This window comes from Callithrix jacchus, chromosome 14, assembly GCF_049354715.1.
Source record: "Callithrix jacchus isolate 240 chromosome 14, calJac240_pri, whole genome shotgun sequence".
Classification (NCBI taxonomy): domain Eukaryota; kingdom Metazoa; phylum Chordata; class Mammalia; order Primates; family Cebidae; genus Callithrix; species Callithrix jacchus.
The window spans coordinates 22300152-22318340 of NC_133515.1; the positions used below are offsets into that span (position 1 = coordinate 22300152).

Sequence of the window (18189 nt, forward strand, 5' to 3'; positions counted from 1 at the left end):
GAGAGGATCTACTCCCATTTTCAAGCCTTGATTTCTGGACTCCATGATTCTTTGCTGTGGGAGAAACAGCACCACGTATTGGTGATTGATGATTTATAGCATATACCCACAAGGTACTGTACCTAGCTCATACTGGAACTGAGTTATCACAGGCCATTTCACCATTTTAACATGGCAGCTCCTTTATTTTATTTTGGTAAAAGAAATTTGCCCAGGCTGGAGTGCAATGGGGCTATCTCGGCTCACTGCAACCTACACCTCTTGGGTTTAAGTGATTCTCCTGCCTCAGCCTCCCTAGTAGCTGGGATTACTGGCGCCTGGCACCATGCCTGGCTAATTTTTGTATTTTTAGTAGAGATGGGGGTTTCACCATGTTGGTCAGGCTGGTCTTGAAATCCTGACTTCAGATGATCCACCCACCTCGGCCTCCCAAAGTGCTGGGATTACAGGAATGAGCAACTGCGTCCAGCCAGCCCCTTTAAAGTATATAATGCAGCGGCATTAGTTATATTCACCCTGTTGTGCAACCATCACCATTATGTGTTTCCAAACTTTCCCATCACCTCAAACAGAAATTCTGTAACTTTTAAGCAACAATTCCCTGTTTCACCCTCTCTCAGTCCCTGGTAACCTCTAATCTACTGTCAGTCTCTATAAAATTACCTATTCTAGATATTTCATATAACTGAAATCATGCAATATTTGTCCTTTTGTGCCTGGCATATTTAACTTCGCATACTGTTTTCAAAGTTCAGCCAGGATACAAAATTCAGTTCTGATAGCAAGTATCAGAAAATCATTCCTTTTTATGGATATATAATATCCCATGTGTATATCACATTTTATTTATCCATTATCAGTGGTTGGACACTTGGTTTGTGTCTACCTTTTGGCTATTGTAAATAATGCTGCAATGAACATGAATGTAGACATATATATTTCAGTCCCTGTTTTCAACTCTTCTGGGTATATACCTAGGAGTAGAATTGCTGGGTCATATGATAATTTTATGTTTAGGCCATCTGCTTTATAATAATGGGGAATATCACTTATCTATTGCTATACAGGATAGGAAATTATCCTAAAACTTTGTGGTTAAAACAATAAACATTGATCCTTCCTTCCTCCTTTCGCTTTCTTTCTTTCTTTTGAGTTTCCCTCTTGTTGCCCAGGTACAATGGCAGGATCTTGGCTCAGTGCAAACTCTGCCTCCAGGTTCAAGTGATTCTCATGCCTCAGCCTCCCAAGTAGCTGGGACTACAGGTTTGTGCCACCATGCCTGGCTAATTTTGTATTTTTAGTAGAGATGAGGTTTCACCATGTTGGCCAGGCTGGTTTTGAACTCCTGACCTCAGGTGATCCATCTGCCTCAGCATCCCAAAGTGCTGGGATTACAGGTGTGAGCCTGACCCAACACTAATCTTATATCCTCCATGAGTCATGAATCTGTGAGCAGCTTAGCTGGGTGGTTCTGTCCCACGGTTTCTCATGGGGTTACTGTAAAGATGTCTTCCAGCTTGCTTAGTGCTGGAAGATCTACTTCCAAGATACCTCACCCACATGGCTGGCTCTCCACAGGCTGCCTGAGTGATTCATTACATGATGACTGACTTCTTTCCAGGCAGATGATTCAAGAGAGTAAGGCAGAAACTACAATGTCTTCTTATGACATTATGACTTCAGAAATCATGCATCATCACTTTTGTCACATTGTATTTGTTAGAAATAAATCAGCAAATCCTATCATTAATGAAGAGGGGACTAAGCCTCCACCTTTTTCAGGGAGCAGTGTTAAGGAATCACATTTCAATATGATCATACCATCCACTGATTTTTTTAAAATTTCAGCATTTTTTATTTCCAGAAGTTCTACTTGGTTACTTCTCCCCAATTCCTCTATGGCACTTTTCGTAGTTTATTTTTTATTAGTTAGATATTACTATGAACTACCCAACAACGTACTGGCTTAAAACAAGAAATATCTATTCAGCTCACAATTATGTAGGTTAGTAATTTGGACTGGGATCATCTGAAAGTCTTTGGTTCTCTGCAGGACTCCATCATATGTGTGCTCAGCTATATGTTGCCTAGGAGGCTTTGCTTTTAGGGCTTTACTGGCTGTTTTTATTCTCCTCCATTATCCTTATCCTCCACATTTCTGTCCCTTATCATCAGCAGGGTAGCCTGAGCTTATTGTCCTGAAGAAGGCAGGCATATAAGAGAGAGAGGAGACACATACAAAGCCTCTTGGGGCTTGGTTTGGTATTGGCAGGCCACGTCTGCATACTACTAGCTAAAAGGTCATTCTACCAAGCAAAGTCAACTCAGATTAAAGAGGAGGTGAAATAGATCCTACCTTTTTGTGGGAGGAGCTGCAAAGTCACATTGCAAAGGACATGAACACATGGAAAGTTGGAGAATTTGGTGCCATTTTGGCATCAATCTAACACAAACATATGTAGCCTTTTATATAGTCTTTGTCTGAAAATGCTAGTGTTGGATGCCTTTACAGGTCAGATGTTTTAGCTGTGTTTTACCTACCAATCTAATTTTCATTTGTGTCTGGTTATCTTTTGCTGTATGCTGGACATTTTATATAAAAAAGTGTGTGGTAACAATTTGAGTTCCACAATAATGCTTCCTGATAGAGGGGGCAATTCTAGTTTTTATCTCCTTAATTCATTTTTTCCTCTCAATTTTTAATAATGATTCATGTTCCATAGATTGCCTGTAGTATAAACAACAGGGGAAAGTAGAATTTCTCTGGGGAAGATGTCTGGCTTCAAATAGTTCCCTTCACTAGTCTGTAGAGGGACCCTGATTCATGCCAAGAATTAAACAGTCCCTTCACTTACAGAAGCAAGTCAGGTTCTCTATCACTGGCCCAATGTAGGGTTTGAGCCTTCATTTCTACCATTCCCTTAAATGGCATTATATTGAGCAAAACTGAGCAATTCCCTGTTCTGCAACAGTGTGCTCTATTTACCTGTCTTCATACAATTCTCTTTATTTGGGATGCCCATTTATCCTTAACTTCATCTTTTCCTACAGAAATTTTCTCAAGACCCAGCTCAAATATTCCCTTGTCAATAAGCCTTCCTAACTGGATGCATTTTTTCCTTCTTCTGAATCCTCTTAGTATTTGGTACTTTTAAAAAAAAATTTTTTTTCCTGTCAGAAAAAATGCAGAAAGTATTTGGTACTTTTTAATGGACTTTTCTGCCTTGAGGTTACTTGTGTATTCATTTTAATCCCCTTCAACTGTAGAGACCCTACAAATTACATTATCTGACTACACATCTGTTTATTCATTTTAAAAATGTGGAGGGCAGTAGAACATCTCTTACAGGGATGTTGTGAGGATTAAGTTAGCTAACATTTGAAACTCTTATTTCCAAGGAATCGTAGTGGAGTGCTCGAATAAATATTAGCTGTTACTACCATCCCTTAGAAATACTGTGATTTCGATGGAGGAGTTTTCACCAAGGTGAAAGCAGAATCCTGAGAATTCATTTTAAAAATTCTGGGCTGGGCACGGTGGCTCACGCCTGTAATCTCAGCACTTTAGGAGGCCGAGGCGGGCAGATCACTTGAGTTCACGAATTCAAGACCAGCCTGGCCAACATGGTGAAACCTCGTCTCTAACAAAAATACAAAAATTAGCCGGGCATGGTGGCGGGCATCCGTAATCCCAGCTACTCAGGAGGCAGAGATAGGAGACTTGTTTGAACCCGGGAGGCGAAGGTTGCAGTGAGCCGAGATCGCGCCACTGCACTCCAGCCTGGGTGACAAGGGCTAGACTTCGTCTAAAAAAATAAAAATAAAAATAAAGTAAATAAAATTCTAGCATCAGAAGTAAAGGACGTAAGGGAAACCACGGAGGCGCCTGCGCAGAGCCGGGGGTGGGGGTGGGGAGCGGGGAGAGAACTAGCGGGCCCAGAGCCGCGGAGGTTGCAGCGCATGCGCGGGGCGGAGGGCGCTGCGCGGGGCGGAGGGCGCTGCGCGGGGCGGAGCCTATGGCCCTGGCGCGGCTCTGGGTATATATCTTCGTATTCGGGTTGTTGCTCTGTAGTTTCCCGGCTCGCGAAAGGGAGGACCCTGTTTGAGTCATGGATTTTGAGAATCTTTTCTCAAAACCCCCCAACCCGGCCCTCGGCAAAACGGCCACGGATTCTGACGAAAGGTGATCCCACATCTTTTTTCATCCTTTGAATGCAGGGGCCCGGCCGGACTCTGCCTCTTAGGTCCTTCTGGATTGGAGCCAGTCCTGGGCTACATCCGGGCTGCGTCGCGAGGGCCAGTGGGGAGCACGTGGGCCGGCCTGGCGCCACCGCCTGACCTGTAGAGGTCGTGCGGGGTTCCGGGGGTCAGAAGCTGGACACGGGGCTCAGGCATAGGCCGCCACGCCCGGGCTGCAGAGAGTCTGGGCGCGGGGAGCGGGGTGGGGGCGAGGAGGCTCCAGAATGCGCCCCTTTCTCTGCGCCCCTAACAGCTGCGGGTTAGGAGCCCTCTTCTGTGTTCCCATAACGTCTGCCTTTACCATTGTTGCCTTTCCACGAGACCGTAAACTCTCAAAGGACACGGATTTGACCTTTTTCACTGACAAATGCTAGGCTCTTTTCTATAGGAAGGACGAAACCACAAGTTTATTAGTAGGTAAAGAGTAAGTAGTGAATACTCAGCCATCAGTCCACTGATTTGCATTTAAAGACCCTAAAGTCCACAATAAAGCAACAAACACCATTTGGACTTAATATTTCCATTAGGTTGGAAAAGCAAGGGAGACTCTTGGTCAAATGGCCCTAATTTGTAGATTTCATTTTTGGAGCAGTGTATAGTAATTACATCCAGATATTCACTTTTTATTCTTTGAATTTGAAATGCTAAAAACCGTAAATCTACTTCTTTAATTTCCCTCGACTGAGATCTGTTTCCAATTGGTTGATTTTACCTCTCGATATTGGTCAGATGTTCACTGTATCTCAAATTTTACCTTAATTGATCATCCAGAGTTTTACCTCGTGCTTTACATGAAGTAATTCAGTCGTCAGAACAAACTTAAAGAGAAGATGATGTTCTCCTCATTTTACAGATGAGAAAGCTGAGGCACGGAGAGGCTAAATAACCTGCCGAGATTGCAGTGTAAGTAGAAAAGCTATGTCCAGGACCCATGATTTTATCACCAAGCTTCAAAATGACTAAAATAAGACCTATAAATATTGGAAAGAGATAAATACACTAATTACTTGCAGAGGATATAATTTACTAAGAAAAGTAACAGGAACTAATTGATACATTATAAAATACATAAGAATTTATTACAAAAAGAAGTTAATAGTCACATGTAAAAATCCCAGCGGCAGCTATCTGTTTGAAAGTATATTGGAAGTCCATTCTCCAAAACTTGACTATAATACATAAAAGACACTTGGAATTTTGCCAAAAGGATGGGTGAAGGATGGTATGGAAGTATGGTGAGTTGTCCATATTATTTGTCCAATTTTCTCTTTTTTAGTCTTTTTGAAATTCTAGGATCTCTTAATACTTTACTCTCAATTGTCATCTCTCTGCCTATGAAATTATTTTAGATTATTTAAAGGAATGGGGATGTTGTGGTTTTGTTTTATACGAATGAATCAGTCTTTTTCTCATATGGTTTCTGTTTTTCTTCCAAGTAATTTGTGATGGGACTACTTCTGATTCACTCAGAAAATCGTTGGCGCACCTGCTACGGCCTTGGGGATGTAGCAGTAAATGAACAAGATATGAAAATTCGTGTACTAATGAATTTACATTATGGGGGGGAGACAAACTACATAAATATGTCATATTTTAGGTGGTATTAAATGCCCTGGGAAAATGAATGAAGGTAAGGGGAAAATGAATAAAGGGTAAGGAAAAGTACTGGTGGGATGGTAGGGAGGATGTAGATATTTTAAGAAGGTAGATAAGGAAAGCCTCACTGATAACATTGGTAAGTTTAAAGAATCTGTGCAGGGACCTGAAGGAGGTAAGGGGGTTTCATGTCTAGAGGGGTGGAGAGGATTCTGTGAAAAGGTCCTCATGGGGAGTGAGCTTTGTGTGATTGGGTTAGGGGAGCAAAGTGAACAGAATGACAGCTGGGGTGGAGTAAGAGGGACTTGGAAGTCTGCGAGGTATTGGGGTAGGGTCAGGGGAGGCCAATCATGGAGGAACTGGTAGGTGCCAAAATAAGGATTGGCTTTTACTCTGAATGAGACAAGATACTATTGGAGAGTTTTTCAGCAGAGTGACATTTGACATACTTTAGCAGGGTCATTCTAGTTGTGTTGAGAGGAGAATGTAGGGGCGCCAGAGCAGCTTGGATTGTTGTATTAGTGGAAGAAGTGGTCAAACGTGGGTATGTTGAAGATAGAACAAACTGGATTTCCTCAGAGATTGGATGGGGGATGTGAGAGAGCAGTCAAGATTGACTTTAAGGTTTTGGAAGGGATGTTGAGAGAGGCATTGCCATTTTAGACAGCAAGAGGATTAGGCTTCAGATGTAAGAGCAAGAGTTCAGTATTGGATATTTAAGATTACATATGTGTAGAAGATGCTCAGGTGGTTATGTTGAGTAGGAAGTTAGCTCTGTTCTAAGAGGAGGATTTGCATTGGGGACTTAGATATTGAAATTAACTACATATAGATGATATTCAAAATGATGATACAGATAAAGAAGAGAAGTGTGAGAACTGACTTTTAAAGTTGTGAAGACAAGGAACCAACAAAAGAGACTGAGAAGTAGCAGCTGTGAGGACAGAAGAAACTAGGAGAACTCACTATCTCTGAAGCTAAGTAAAGAACGTGTTTTACAGAGAAGAGGTGTCAACTCTGTCCTATCCTGCTTGTAGGTCTAATATGGGCGCTGAGTATTGTAGACCTTAGCAGTGAAAGTAGACGTCCATTTAGAATGGGCAGTGTAGAATAATAATGTGGTTTTAGGGCACATACTTGGGAGCCCTGCCTGCCTGTTGGGGCTCAGATCTCAGCTCCAGCACTATTAGCTCTGTGACAATTACATAACTTTTCTGTGATTGTTTTCTCATCTGTAAAATGGGTTTTTAATATGTATGTCATAACATTGTTGTGATAAGTGTTACGCGTATGGAGCAGCCTCTGACACAGAGTAAGCATTGGCAAGTGTTGGCTGCTGCTGTCATTGATATTAAGGTCATTATTGTTATTATTACTCTGCCAAGGTTGCCTCCTACTCCTTGAGATGGATCATTACTGGATACTATAGCAATAAAGGTTCACAAGTGTTTGGCTCTTGTAATGGTGGCTTCTGTAGGAGGTTCACAAGTTGGTACCTCATCTGATGGATGTAACTCAGGAGCTGTGAGTCAGTGTAAACTGTTAAATTGGACAAAGCTGTGAAGCTGAGCTCCTGTAACTTTGAAGGAAGAGCCGCAGATCTCAGCACTGCTCACATTCTCCTTGTGCAATCAGTGCTTTCCCTTTGTAACATGTTCTCTTAAGATGGGACACATTGCCCAATTCCTTGCCTTCATCTGGTGCATAACTCATATTTTAATTCACAGCTTTTCCCAGTCTTGTGTTCAGTAGTAACCACTTACTAAGACACTGTTTTCTTCAGCTCCCTGTATCTCTAGCATCACCCATTATTCAGACACACCTATACATTTTATTGGTTCACCAGTTTCTTATATTTCCCATCGTTCTTGGGTTCGTTTTTAGTTTTGCTGCAATATCCTCAAGTAATTGTCTCAGACTATTAAATATATGCATGATCAACTTCTCAGTCCCGTAAGTCTGAAAACAGGTTTTCCTTTTCATTTTTACACTTAAATGTTTGTCTTGCTCCTAATCTCAAAAGGTACTCTGCATTCTGCCTAAAATACCCTTTTCCTTCACATTCCTCTTTCCTCTTTGTTGGCTAACTCATAAGTTTTTTTTTTTTGAGATAGAGCTTTGCTCTTATTGCCCAAGCTGGAGTGCAATGGCATGATCTTGGCTCACCATAACCTGCACCTTCTGGGTCAAGCAATTCTCCTGCTCCAGTTTCCCAAGTAGCTGGGATTACAGGCATGTACCACCACGTCTGGCTGATTTTGTATTTTTAGTAGAGATGGGGTTTTTCCGTGTTGGCCAGGCCGGTTTCAAGCTTCCAACCTCAGGTGATCTGCCTACCTCAATCCCATAGTGTTGGGATTACAGGTGTGAGCCACCACGCCCAGCCTAACTCAAAAGTATCTTTTAGGCTTCACATGCCTCTGGTCCTCAAGTCTAGGTTGTGTTCTGTGTATATGCCCCTATACTTACGATACCAATTTGAAATAGCTTTATTTTTTTCTTCCAAGCATATAGAAAGCTCTCAGAGGACAATGATAGGGTCTGTATCTTTCATTATTGTAGTCCAGGGCCTAAGGCCCGGAACCTCGTATATAGTGGATACTCAGTAATTGTTGAATTAATTGAATGATGGATGAATGATTTACATAGCTGCTAATACTTAAACATTAAGATTGTATAATCTAAAATTTAGTTTTACAGGTTAATTCATAAACATGTTGACATTTATTGCTCATCATAATTTTGTACATTATCTGGAGTATTTGGAGTAGAATTTGAATTTGTAATTTCTTTGAGGGGAAGTTGAAGACAAGCCAAAGCAGTGAATTGTAATGCTGTGGTATGAACTCTTCAGGTTGAAAAACCCTTTTGTGTTATTTCATATTTTTGCTACAGAATCATTGATGAAATAGATGTTGCCGGAGTTGAAGAAACACAAGAAGCGAAATCTAAACAGGAGTGCGAGCAAATTTCCAAAAAAGTAAGATTAAATTGATGACTGTTTAAGTTGAAAACACAGATTTTTTTTTTCTCAGTTGCACATGGAACAACAAAGAAAAAACATAGGAATGGATATGAGAAATTAATGAAGGATCCTACTTGTCTCATTTTAGCCAGCATTTGGGACCCAGTTACTTACATACCAAATAAACCTAGTTATACTTTTTAAAGAAATTATTATTCAATAACTTTATTGTCATTTAACATGACCGATTTTTAATAATTGCCTTTATTTTGATTTTTGTTATTTCTGAAGTGGATTGTAAACAGTTCCAAAAACTTCTTTTGCTGAGTGCAGTGGTTCATGCCTATAATCCCAGCACTTTGGGAGGCCAAGGCAGGCAGATCACCTGAGGTTGGGAGTTTGAGACCAGCCTGACCAACATGGAGAAACCCCACCTCTGTGAAAAATAGAAAATTAGCTGCGCGTGGTGGCATGCCTGTAATCCCAGCTACTTGGGAGGCTGAGGCAGGAGAATTGCTTGAACCCGGGAGCCAGAGGTTGTGGTGAGCTTAGATCACACCATTGCACTCGAGCCTGGGCAGCAAAAGCAAAACTAACTCACTAACTCACACTCACACTCTCACACACACACACACACACTATCTCTCACATTCTGTCACACACACGCACACACACACATACACACAGTTTTTTCAACTTAACATTTTTGAGGGTTATGATTTGCTAACTTAACTAACCTTAGTGATGTATAGCTTAAAGCCTGTATTGCTTCATTAGGGCTTCCATAACAAAGTACCACAGACTAGGTTGCTTAAACAACAGAACTTTATTGTCTAAGATTCTGGAGGCTGGAAGTCTCGGCACAAGCTGTTGGCAGGGTTGGTTCCTTCTGAGGGCTGTGGGGAAGACTCTATTCGTTCCTCTCCCCTAGTTCCTGATGGAGTGCTGGCAATCTTGGTGATGTTGGCTGGCAAAAATATCATCTTGATCTCTGCCTTCATATTCACATGGTGTTCTCACTGTGTGCCTGTGTCTGAATTTCACTTTTTTTTTTTTTTTTGAGACAGAGTCTTCCTCTGCCACCCAGGCTGGAGTGTAGTAGCACAGTCTCGGCTCACTACAACCTCCACCTTCTGGGCTCAAGCAATTCTTAGTCTCCCAAGTAGCTGGGATTACAGGTGTGTGCCGTCACACCTGGCTAATTTTTGTATTTTTTTTGTAGAGACAAAAAAATACATGGATTTCGCCATGTTGCCCAGGCTGGTCTCAAACTCCTGGGGTCAAGTGATCTGCCTGCCTCAGTCTCCCAGAGTGCTGGGATTACAGGCATGAGCCACCACGCCCAGCCTCCTTAGCCTTATAAAAGAGTACAAGACAAAAGATAAAGCAGGTACAGTATCTTCTTCTTCTTGGAAGCCTCTCAGCTACACAAGTAAGCAACTTCTTTTGCCCTTTGGGGCCTGTGTAGCTTCCAAAGATGAGAGCCAAGGTTGACAACAGGAAATTACAACTTGAACTTCCTGCAAGTTTTTTATGCTACTTGAGTCACATAGGCCTCACTCTTTTATGCCCACTTTTAGCTCCTCCAGTCTTTGTATTATATATTATAGCCTTCTACAGCAGACAGGCAGAAACAACGCTCTATAGTTGTCTTACATAGTTTCCACAAAACAGTACTGTGAGAAGATGGACTCCTAGGTTATTCCCAACCAGGCTTGCTTCAGCGCAGGCTCTTCACTCACAAGTGTGTAAAAGGTGAATAAGTTATCAAGTAAATAACACAGCTAATTAATTAATTGATTAATTTATTTTTGAGACAGAGTCTCACTTTGTCGCCCAGGCTGCAGTAAAGTGGTAAAATCTTGGCTCACTGCAACCTCCACCTCCCAGGTTCAAGCAATTCTCCTGCCTCAGCCTCCCGAGTAGCTGGGATTACAGGTGCCTGCCACCCACCTTGCCTGGCTACTTTGTGTATTTTTATTAGAGATGGGGTTTTGCCCTGTTGGCTAGGCTGGTCTCAAACTCCTGATTTCTTTTTCTTTTTTCTTTTTCTTTCTTTTTTTCTTTTTTAAAAGATGGGGTTTCACCATGTTGGTCAGGCTGGTCTTGAACTCCCGACCTTAGGTGATCCACCCGCCTCGGCTTCCCAGAGTGCTGGGATTACAGGCATGAGCCACCGTGCCTGGCCCTCAAACTCCTGATTTCAAGTGATCAGCCTGCTTTGGCCTCCCAAGGTGCTGGAATTACAGGTGTGAGCCACAATGCCTGGCCACAGCTTCTTTAAAAGAGAATACCCTGGTAAACACTTTGCAAGTTAAGAAAGAACATTACCTCAGAGATTTGATTTCAGACCACCACAATGAAGCAAATATTGCAGTAAAGCTAGGCACACAATTTTTTGGTTTCCCAGTGCATATAAAAGTTACATTTATACTATACCATAGGCTGTTAGGTATGCAATACCACTTTATGTTAGAAAACAGTATATATCTTCATTAAAAATTCTTTGTTGCTAAAAAATGTTAACGATCAGCAAGTCATTGTCTTTTTGCTTGTAGAGGGTCTTGCCTCAGTGTTGATGGCTGCTGAGGGTGGTGATTGGTAAACATTAAGGTGGCTCTGGCATAGGCCAGTAGTAAAGTTTGTCACCTCAATTGACTTCTCCTTTTAGAAAAGATTTCTCCGTAGCATGTGATGCAGTTTGATAGCATTTTACCCACAGGAGAACTTCTTTCAAAATTGAATTCTGTCAACCTCTGCCACTGCTTTATCAACTAGGTTTTTTTTTTTTTTTGAGACAGAGTCTTGCTCCATCGCTAGGCGCCAGGCTGGAGTGCAGTGGCACAATGTCGGCTCACTGCAACCTCTGCCTCCTGGGTTCAAGCAATTTTCCTGCCTCAGCCTCCTGAGTAGCTGGGATTACAGGCACGTGTCACCATGCCCAGCTAATTTTTGTATTTTTAGTAGAGACGGGGTTTCACCATGTTGGCCAGGATGGTCTCTATCTCCTGACCTTGTGATCCGCCCATCTCAGCCTCCCAAAGTGCTGGGATTACAGGCATGAGCCACCACACCCGGCCTTATCAACTAGGTTTATATAATATTCTAAATCTGTTGTCATTTCAACAATGTTCATAGCATCTTCACCAGAAATAGATTGCATCTCAAGAAACCACTTTCCTTACTCATAAGAAGCAACTCCTCATCTGTTCAAGTTTGATCATGAAGTTGCAACAATTTAGTCATGTCTTCAGTCTCTATTTCTAATTCTAGGTCTTGTGCTGTTTCCACCACACCTGCAACTGCTTCCTCTAGTGAAGTCTTGAACTCCTCAGAGTCATCCCTGATGATTGAAATTAACTTCTTTCAAACTCCTGTTAATGTTGACATTTGACCTTCTGCCGTGAATCATGAGTGTTCTTAATGGCATTTAAAATAGTGAATCCTTTCTAGAAGGTTTTCAATTTATTCTGCCCAGATCCATCAGAGAAATAACTTTCTATGGCAACTATAACCTTAAAAAGTGTATTTCTTTCTGAAATAAAACTTGAAAGTCAATTATTCCTTGATCCGTGAGCTGCAGAATGGATGTTTTATTTGTGGACATGACAATCATTCATCTTCATCTGAGCTCCCAGGTGCATTGTCAGTGAAAGTATTATTTCAAAAGATATTTTTTTCTGAGCAATAGGTCTCAACAGTGGACTTAAAATATTCAGTAAACCATGCTGTAAACAGATATACTGCCATCTAGGCTTTGTTGTTCCATGTATAGAGCACAGGCAATGTAATTTAGTGTAATTTAGTGTAATTCTTAAGGGCCCTAAAATTTTTAGATTGGCAAATAAGCATTGGTTTCAACTTAAAGTCACCAGCTGCATTAGCTCCTAACTAGAGTTAACCTTTTTGAAGCCTTTTAAAGTATTTTTTTGTTTGTATAAACTTAGGGGTACAAGTACAATTTTGTTACATGCATAGATTGTAGTGGTGAAGTCAGGGTATTCTTTGAAGCTTTTTTTTGAGACGGAGTTTCGCTCTTGTTACCCAGGCTGGAGTGCAATGGTGCGATCTCGGCTCACCACAACCTCCGCCTCCTGAGTTCAGGCAATTCTCCTGCCTCAGCCTCCTGAGTAGCTGGGATTACAGGCACTTGCCACCATGCCCAGCTAATTTTTTGTATTTTTAGTAGAGACGGGGTTTCACCATGTTGACCAGGATGGTCTCGATCTCTTGACCTCGTGATCCACCCGCCTCAGCCTCCCAAAGTGCTGGGATTACAGGCTTGAGCCACCGCGCCCGGCCTCTTTGACGCTTTGAAGTGAGGTATTGACTTCTCCTCTCTAGTTCTGAAAGTCTTAGGTAGCATCTTCCAATATAAAGATGTTTCATTTACATTGAAAATCTGTTGTTTAGTGTAGCCACCTTCATCAATGATCTTAGCTAGATCTTCTGGATAATTTGCAGCATTTACATCAGCACTTGTTGTTTCATGCACTTTTTTTTTTTTTTGAGACAGAGTCTTGCTCTGTCACCCAGGCTAGAGTGCAGGCATTGGTGTCATCTTGGTTCACTGCATCCTCCGCCTCTTGCGTTCAAGCGATTCTGCCTCAGCCTCCTGAGTAGCTGGGTCTACAGGTGTGCAACATCACACCTGGCTAATTTTTGCATTTTTAGTAGAGACAAGGTTTCACCATGTTGGCCAGGCTGGTCTTGAACTTCTGGCCTCAAGTGATCTGCCTGCCTCGGCCTCCCAAAGTGCTGGAAATACAGGCTTGAGCCACCACACCCAGCCCATCATATACTTTTATGTGATGGAGACATTGTCTATCCTTAAACCTCAAGAACCAACCTTTGCTAATGCCAGACTTTTCTTCTGCACCTTCCTCACATTTTTCCACCTCTATAGAATTGAAGAGAGTTAGGGTCTTGCCCTGGATTAGGTTTTGGCTTAAGGGAATGTTGTGACTGGTTTGACTTCTGTATCAGCAATAAGGCTGTTTTGTGTTCATAGTGTGTTCACTGGAGTAGCAGTTTTAATTTCTTTCAAGAACCTTCCCTTTGCATTCACAAGTTGGCTATTTGGCTTATGAGGCCTAGCTTTCAGCCTGTCTCAGCTTTTGACATGCCTTTCTCACTAAGCTTAATCATTTCTAGCTTTTGATTTCAAGAGAGAGCGATGACTCTTCCTTTCACTTGAACACTTAGAAGCTACTGCTATTAATTAGTCTAATTTCAGTATCTTAGTGTCTCAGGGAATAGGGTAGCCTGAGGAGAGAGGGAGGAAGGGAGGAGAATGGCTGGTTGGTGGAGTAGTCAGAACACATGCAACATTTATCAATGAAGTTTGCCATCTTAGGTGAGCATGGTCATGGCACCCCTCAAAAATTAGAATGGTAACTTCAAAGACCACTGATCACAGATCACTATAACAGATATTATAAAAAAGGTTTGAAATATTGCAAGAATTACCAAAATGAGATTCTGAGTGAGCACATGCTTTTTGAAAAATGGTGCCAATAGACTTGTTTGATGCAGGGTTGCCACAAACGTTGTTTGTAAAGGAAATGTGTTATTAATGACGTGCAATAAAATGAAGGACATTAAAATAAGCTTTATCTATAAGTTTCTTTGTAGGTAACTCATATATACCCTTTGTTCTATTTATTGCTAAGTGTTTAATTGCTAAGTGTTTAACTTGTGAATAATTTTTTCTTAAGTATCATGTTCTAGCTGTTTTTTCTCATTTGGTTGGCATACACTCATATGTAGGGATGCATGGAAGACAGAGTTTTGAGTTCTTGTTAACATTTCTGAAAATATCTTGAATTTATCCTCATTGTTGATAGATTGGCTGAAACAGAATTAAGTTGAGGTTACTGCTCCATTGTCTTCTATCCAGCATTACAAAGGTCAAGGCTTACTAATTTCATTCTAGTATCTTTCTAAGTATCCTGTTTTCTCTGGAAGTTTTAAGGTTCTTCTCTTCATTCTTGGCGTTCCTAATTCTATGTGATTGAGAATCTTTTTTTCATTCATTCTGCTTAGTGCTATTATGGTGAGATTATTTACTCACATCCTTTATAAGAGAGATACAATAATCTCTTCTTTTTTAACTCTCTTTTCTTTATATCCCAATGTATTTCCCCTGTTTCTATTTATCATTATTTCATAAATTACAATTGAACTAAGGTCTTATTCTTGTTTTGTTTTGATAGCTTTCTAACATTGTTTTTGAATATATTTTGCATATCTATGTCTTTTTAAATTTTTGAGTTCTTTTTCTCAAATGATAGTTACTTCTTCTGGATCTGTTTTTCAGTGATTTTCTTGCTTCTTTGTTATGTTCTGTAGATCAGGGATCAATAAGCATTTTCTATAAAGGACAAGGCAGTCAATATTTTAGGTTTTTAAGCCAAGAAGGAAAACTGAGGATGTTATGTAGGTACTTATATAATGAAGGAGAGAAAACAAGTTTCTACAACCTTTGGCTGATAGAATTCAGTACATAATAATGATTGTTTTTTAATACAAGTCTGCTAATGAGAAAAATGGGATTCTTCTTTGTGAGGTAATTATTTGCTTAATTGGGGTTCAAAGTTGTTCCTTATCATCAATATTGATTGCTAAGATTCATCTGTTAAGCTGATATATAATAATAATTCATCTCTGAAAATGACTTTTTACTACATATAGATACTACCAAATACTGATAACAGTTCGCCAGAATATGACTTTAATTGAGCATATTCATTGCCTGGAAGGCATTTATGGAACTTTATTTGATTCTTCTCTTAGATTTGTCTTTTAGTATGTTGTTACATTGCAGATGAATTATTGCCAATTGAAGGTTAGGCGGAAGCTCCTCAGTTGCATAGTTAAATGAATTTTGAAGCACTTGCACTAAAGTCTGAAAAAACACTTCTGGAACTGTTTGTGCAAAATATATCTGCTGCAAATTAATGTACGTGTGGAGGTCTTGTTCCTGGTTTAACTTTGAACAGCACAGTGATACTGAGCAGTATCAGTAACACCTGTGAACTCATTAAAAGTCAAAACCACTGGAAATTATTGGCCTGATTTTAAATTGTCTGATAACGCTCGAGTTTCCTCATGTCTTTGAGCAGCTGTTTTTGCCAAAAGGCCACTTGTCTTAAGAACTTTATTTTCTCTGGACAGATTTCTTTAACTGCTGTAATCAACCTCAACTTTCTTTGATTGGCTACAAATGAAACTTACTTTGATTATAGCTTTGTTTTTGTTTTATTTTTGGAAAAAAAGAAATTTGTGGATAATATTTATTTTAAATTTTCTAATTAAAAAATAATTTTAATCAGAAGAGAGCTGGATTAAAATTTTCTAATTTTTCTCTTACTCTCGTGAGTTGGGAATATTGTGATGAATGCTTAATACCGTAATGTCAACATACATTGTGTTCTTTTAGCACTACTGCAGTATTGTCACATAATAACCACAGTACTTTGCCATCTGACTTGACAGTAAAATAATCCACAGTTCACTGTGCCTCTAAATACTTGATATCCGAATGCTTTTCATGTTTTGATTTGGTAGGTATGCACTGGTAATAAAAAAAAATTAAATGGCATGAGGTACTCAGTGAGGCACTCAGAATGTCAATTTATAACTGTCAGGGCAATTCGTAGTGCACTGAGCATCTCTATGAAGTGATGAGAATGCCATAAGTTCTCTTGCAGCTACTCAACTCTGCTGTTGTAGCAAGGAAGCAGGCCGCATAATATGTAAGTGAATGAGTATGCCTATGTTCCAATAAAACTGTATTTATGGACTCTGCAGTTTGAATTTTATCTAGTTTTCAAGTGTCATAAAATATTCTTTTGATTTTGTTTGTTTCAACCATGAAAACATAGGTAAAGTTCATTCTTAGCTTGTGGGTGGTTACAAACACAGGTGACAGTGTGGATTTTGCCCTTGGGTTGTAGTTCGCTGACTCTGGCTCTAGATTTTTGTCACACGCCTTTGTATTCTTTTGTTGCCCATTCATTTAAGAAAGGCCCGGGGAGTTAATGTTCTCTGCTGATGTGTTGGTAAATTTGTGTCTCTAAAGGCCTTTCCTCTTAAATGGGAAGCCTGACTGGGTGGTAAGTGAGTGGGCTCTGTGGATAGGAGGTTTCCCAGCAGCATAACAGTTCTCAGCCCACTTTGTGCCATGTACCCCCTTTAGCATTCTGGTGAAGCCTATGGACCTCTTTTCACAGTTTTTTAAGTGTATAAAATAAAATATGTTTGATTACAGAGGAAATTGATTTGATCGAAATATAGTTTATCAAAATATTAAAAACAAATGCTATAGAGTAGTATGTTCTTTATTAATATACTGAATAATAAGACCTAGCAGAGGTGAGTCTGATTATTCTAATTTTGCAGTGGCCATGAACATAAAAGATATTTTGAGATCTGCAACAACTATCATGTGATATCTGAAAACATCTGTGATTTCTATTAGTGACAGTCACAGATACTGTTGATACTGGTATTTTTTTTTTCCTATGTTCAAAACAGAAGAACATATTTGAACATACTTCCTTTGTTCAAATACCAAATGTCAGTTTGGAGGTTGATGAAAATACATGGTTTTCTTCTCATTCAAGTTCACTGAATTTTCTGAATTCAATCCATAGACCCTTGACGGGGGTTTCTGGACAGCAGGGTGAGAATTCATTTGTGCTTTATTTTGAGTAGGATGGAGTATTTTTCTGATAGGGGTTGCTCCCAAATGTCTGCATGTAGAAGCTTTAGTACCTCCATGTGGGTGATCTTAGTACCCCCATACGAAGACGTAGCTTTTACCAGACATTCTCTTCTGTTTCTTCAGATAACAGCCTTCTCTTTTTTCCTAGGGAAAAGTACCTGAGTGATTGTGTTCTGGAGAGGGATAGGGCAGAGAGACTTTGTTGTAACAGCTTTGTCTGTTTTGTGTAGAATTTGAATTCATTCTCATTTATAGCCCCAATTCTCACACTGAAGCCCAAACTTTAGAGCATAACTTCCTTTTTGTCTGCCAGAACTTTGTTGACTTTCAGTTTCTGATGAATGCACTACATGCCCCCCATACACACACACATACACACAAACATAACACACACACGCAGAGCAAGCGACATTGTTACCTGTACTTTTATATTTGCGGGGATTTCTGGAGGCTATACTAGTTCCCTAAACCATCAAAAAACATTATTTAGACTCTTACAAAAGGAGAATGGGGTTATAATTATGTTTGTATAGTTTCTGAATTATACAATAAACAAACTGAAGCAATGAGTTTATAGCTAAGTGAAGAAAAGTATTTCAGTAATTTGTATTTTATATATTTCACTGTCCTCTGAAAATAATCATTAGTAATATTCATCCCT

At 40.1% G+C, this 18189-nt stretch overlaps 1 protein-coding gene across 1 annotated transcript in view; it reads left to right on the top strand.

The window, feature by feature from the left end:
• Nucleotides 1–4068: 4068 nt before the first annotated feature.
• ZC3H8 (zinc finger CCCH-type containing 8) overlaps nt 4069–18189 on the top strand; it is a 44855-nt gene continuing 30734 nt past the window's right edge. Inside the window, exons 1-2 of the mRNA XM_002757500.7 lie at nt 4069–4183; nt 8731–8815. Of these exons, the coding sequence (XP_002757546.1) occupies nt 4110–4183; nt 8731–8815 (159 nt within the window). The 5' untranslated portion in view covers nt 4069–4109. The remainder of the gene's footprint in view (nt 4184–8730; nt 8816–18189) is intronic.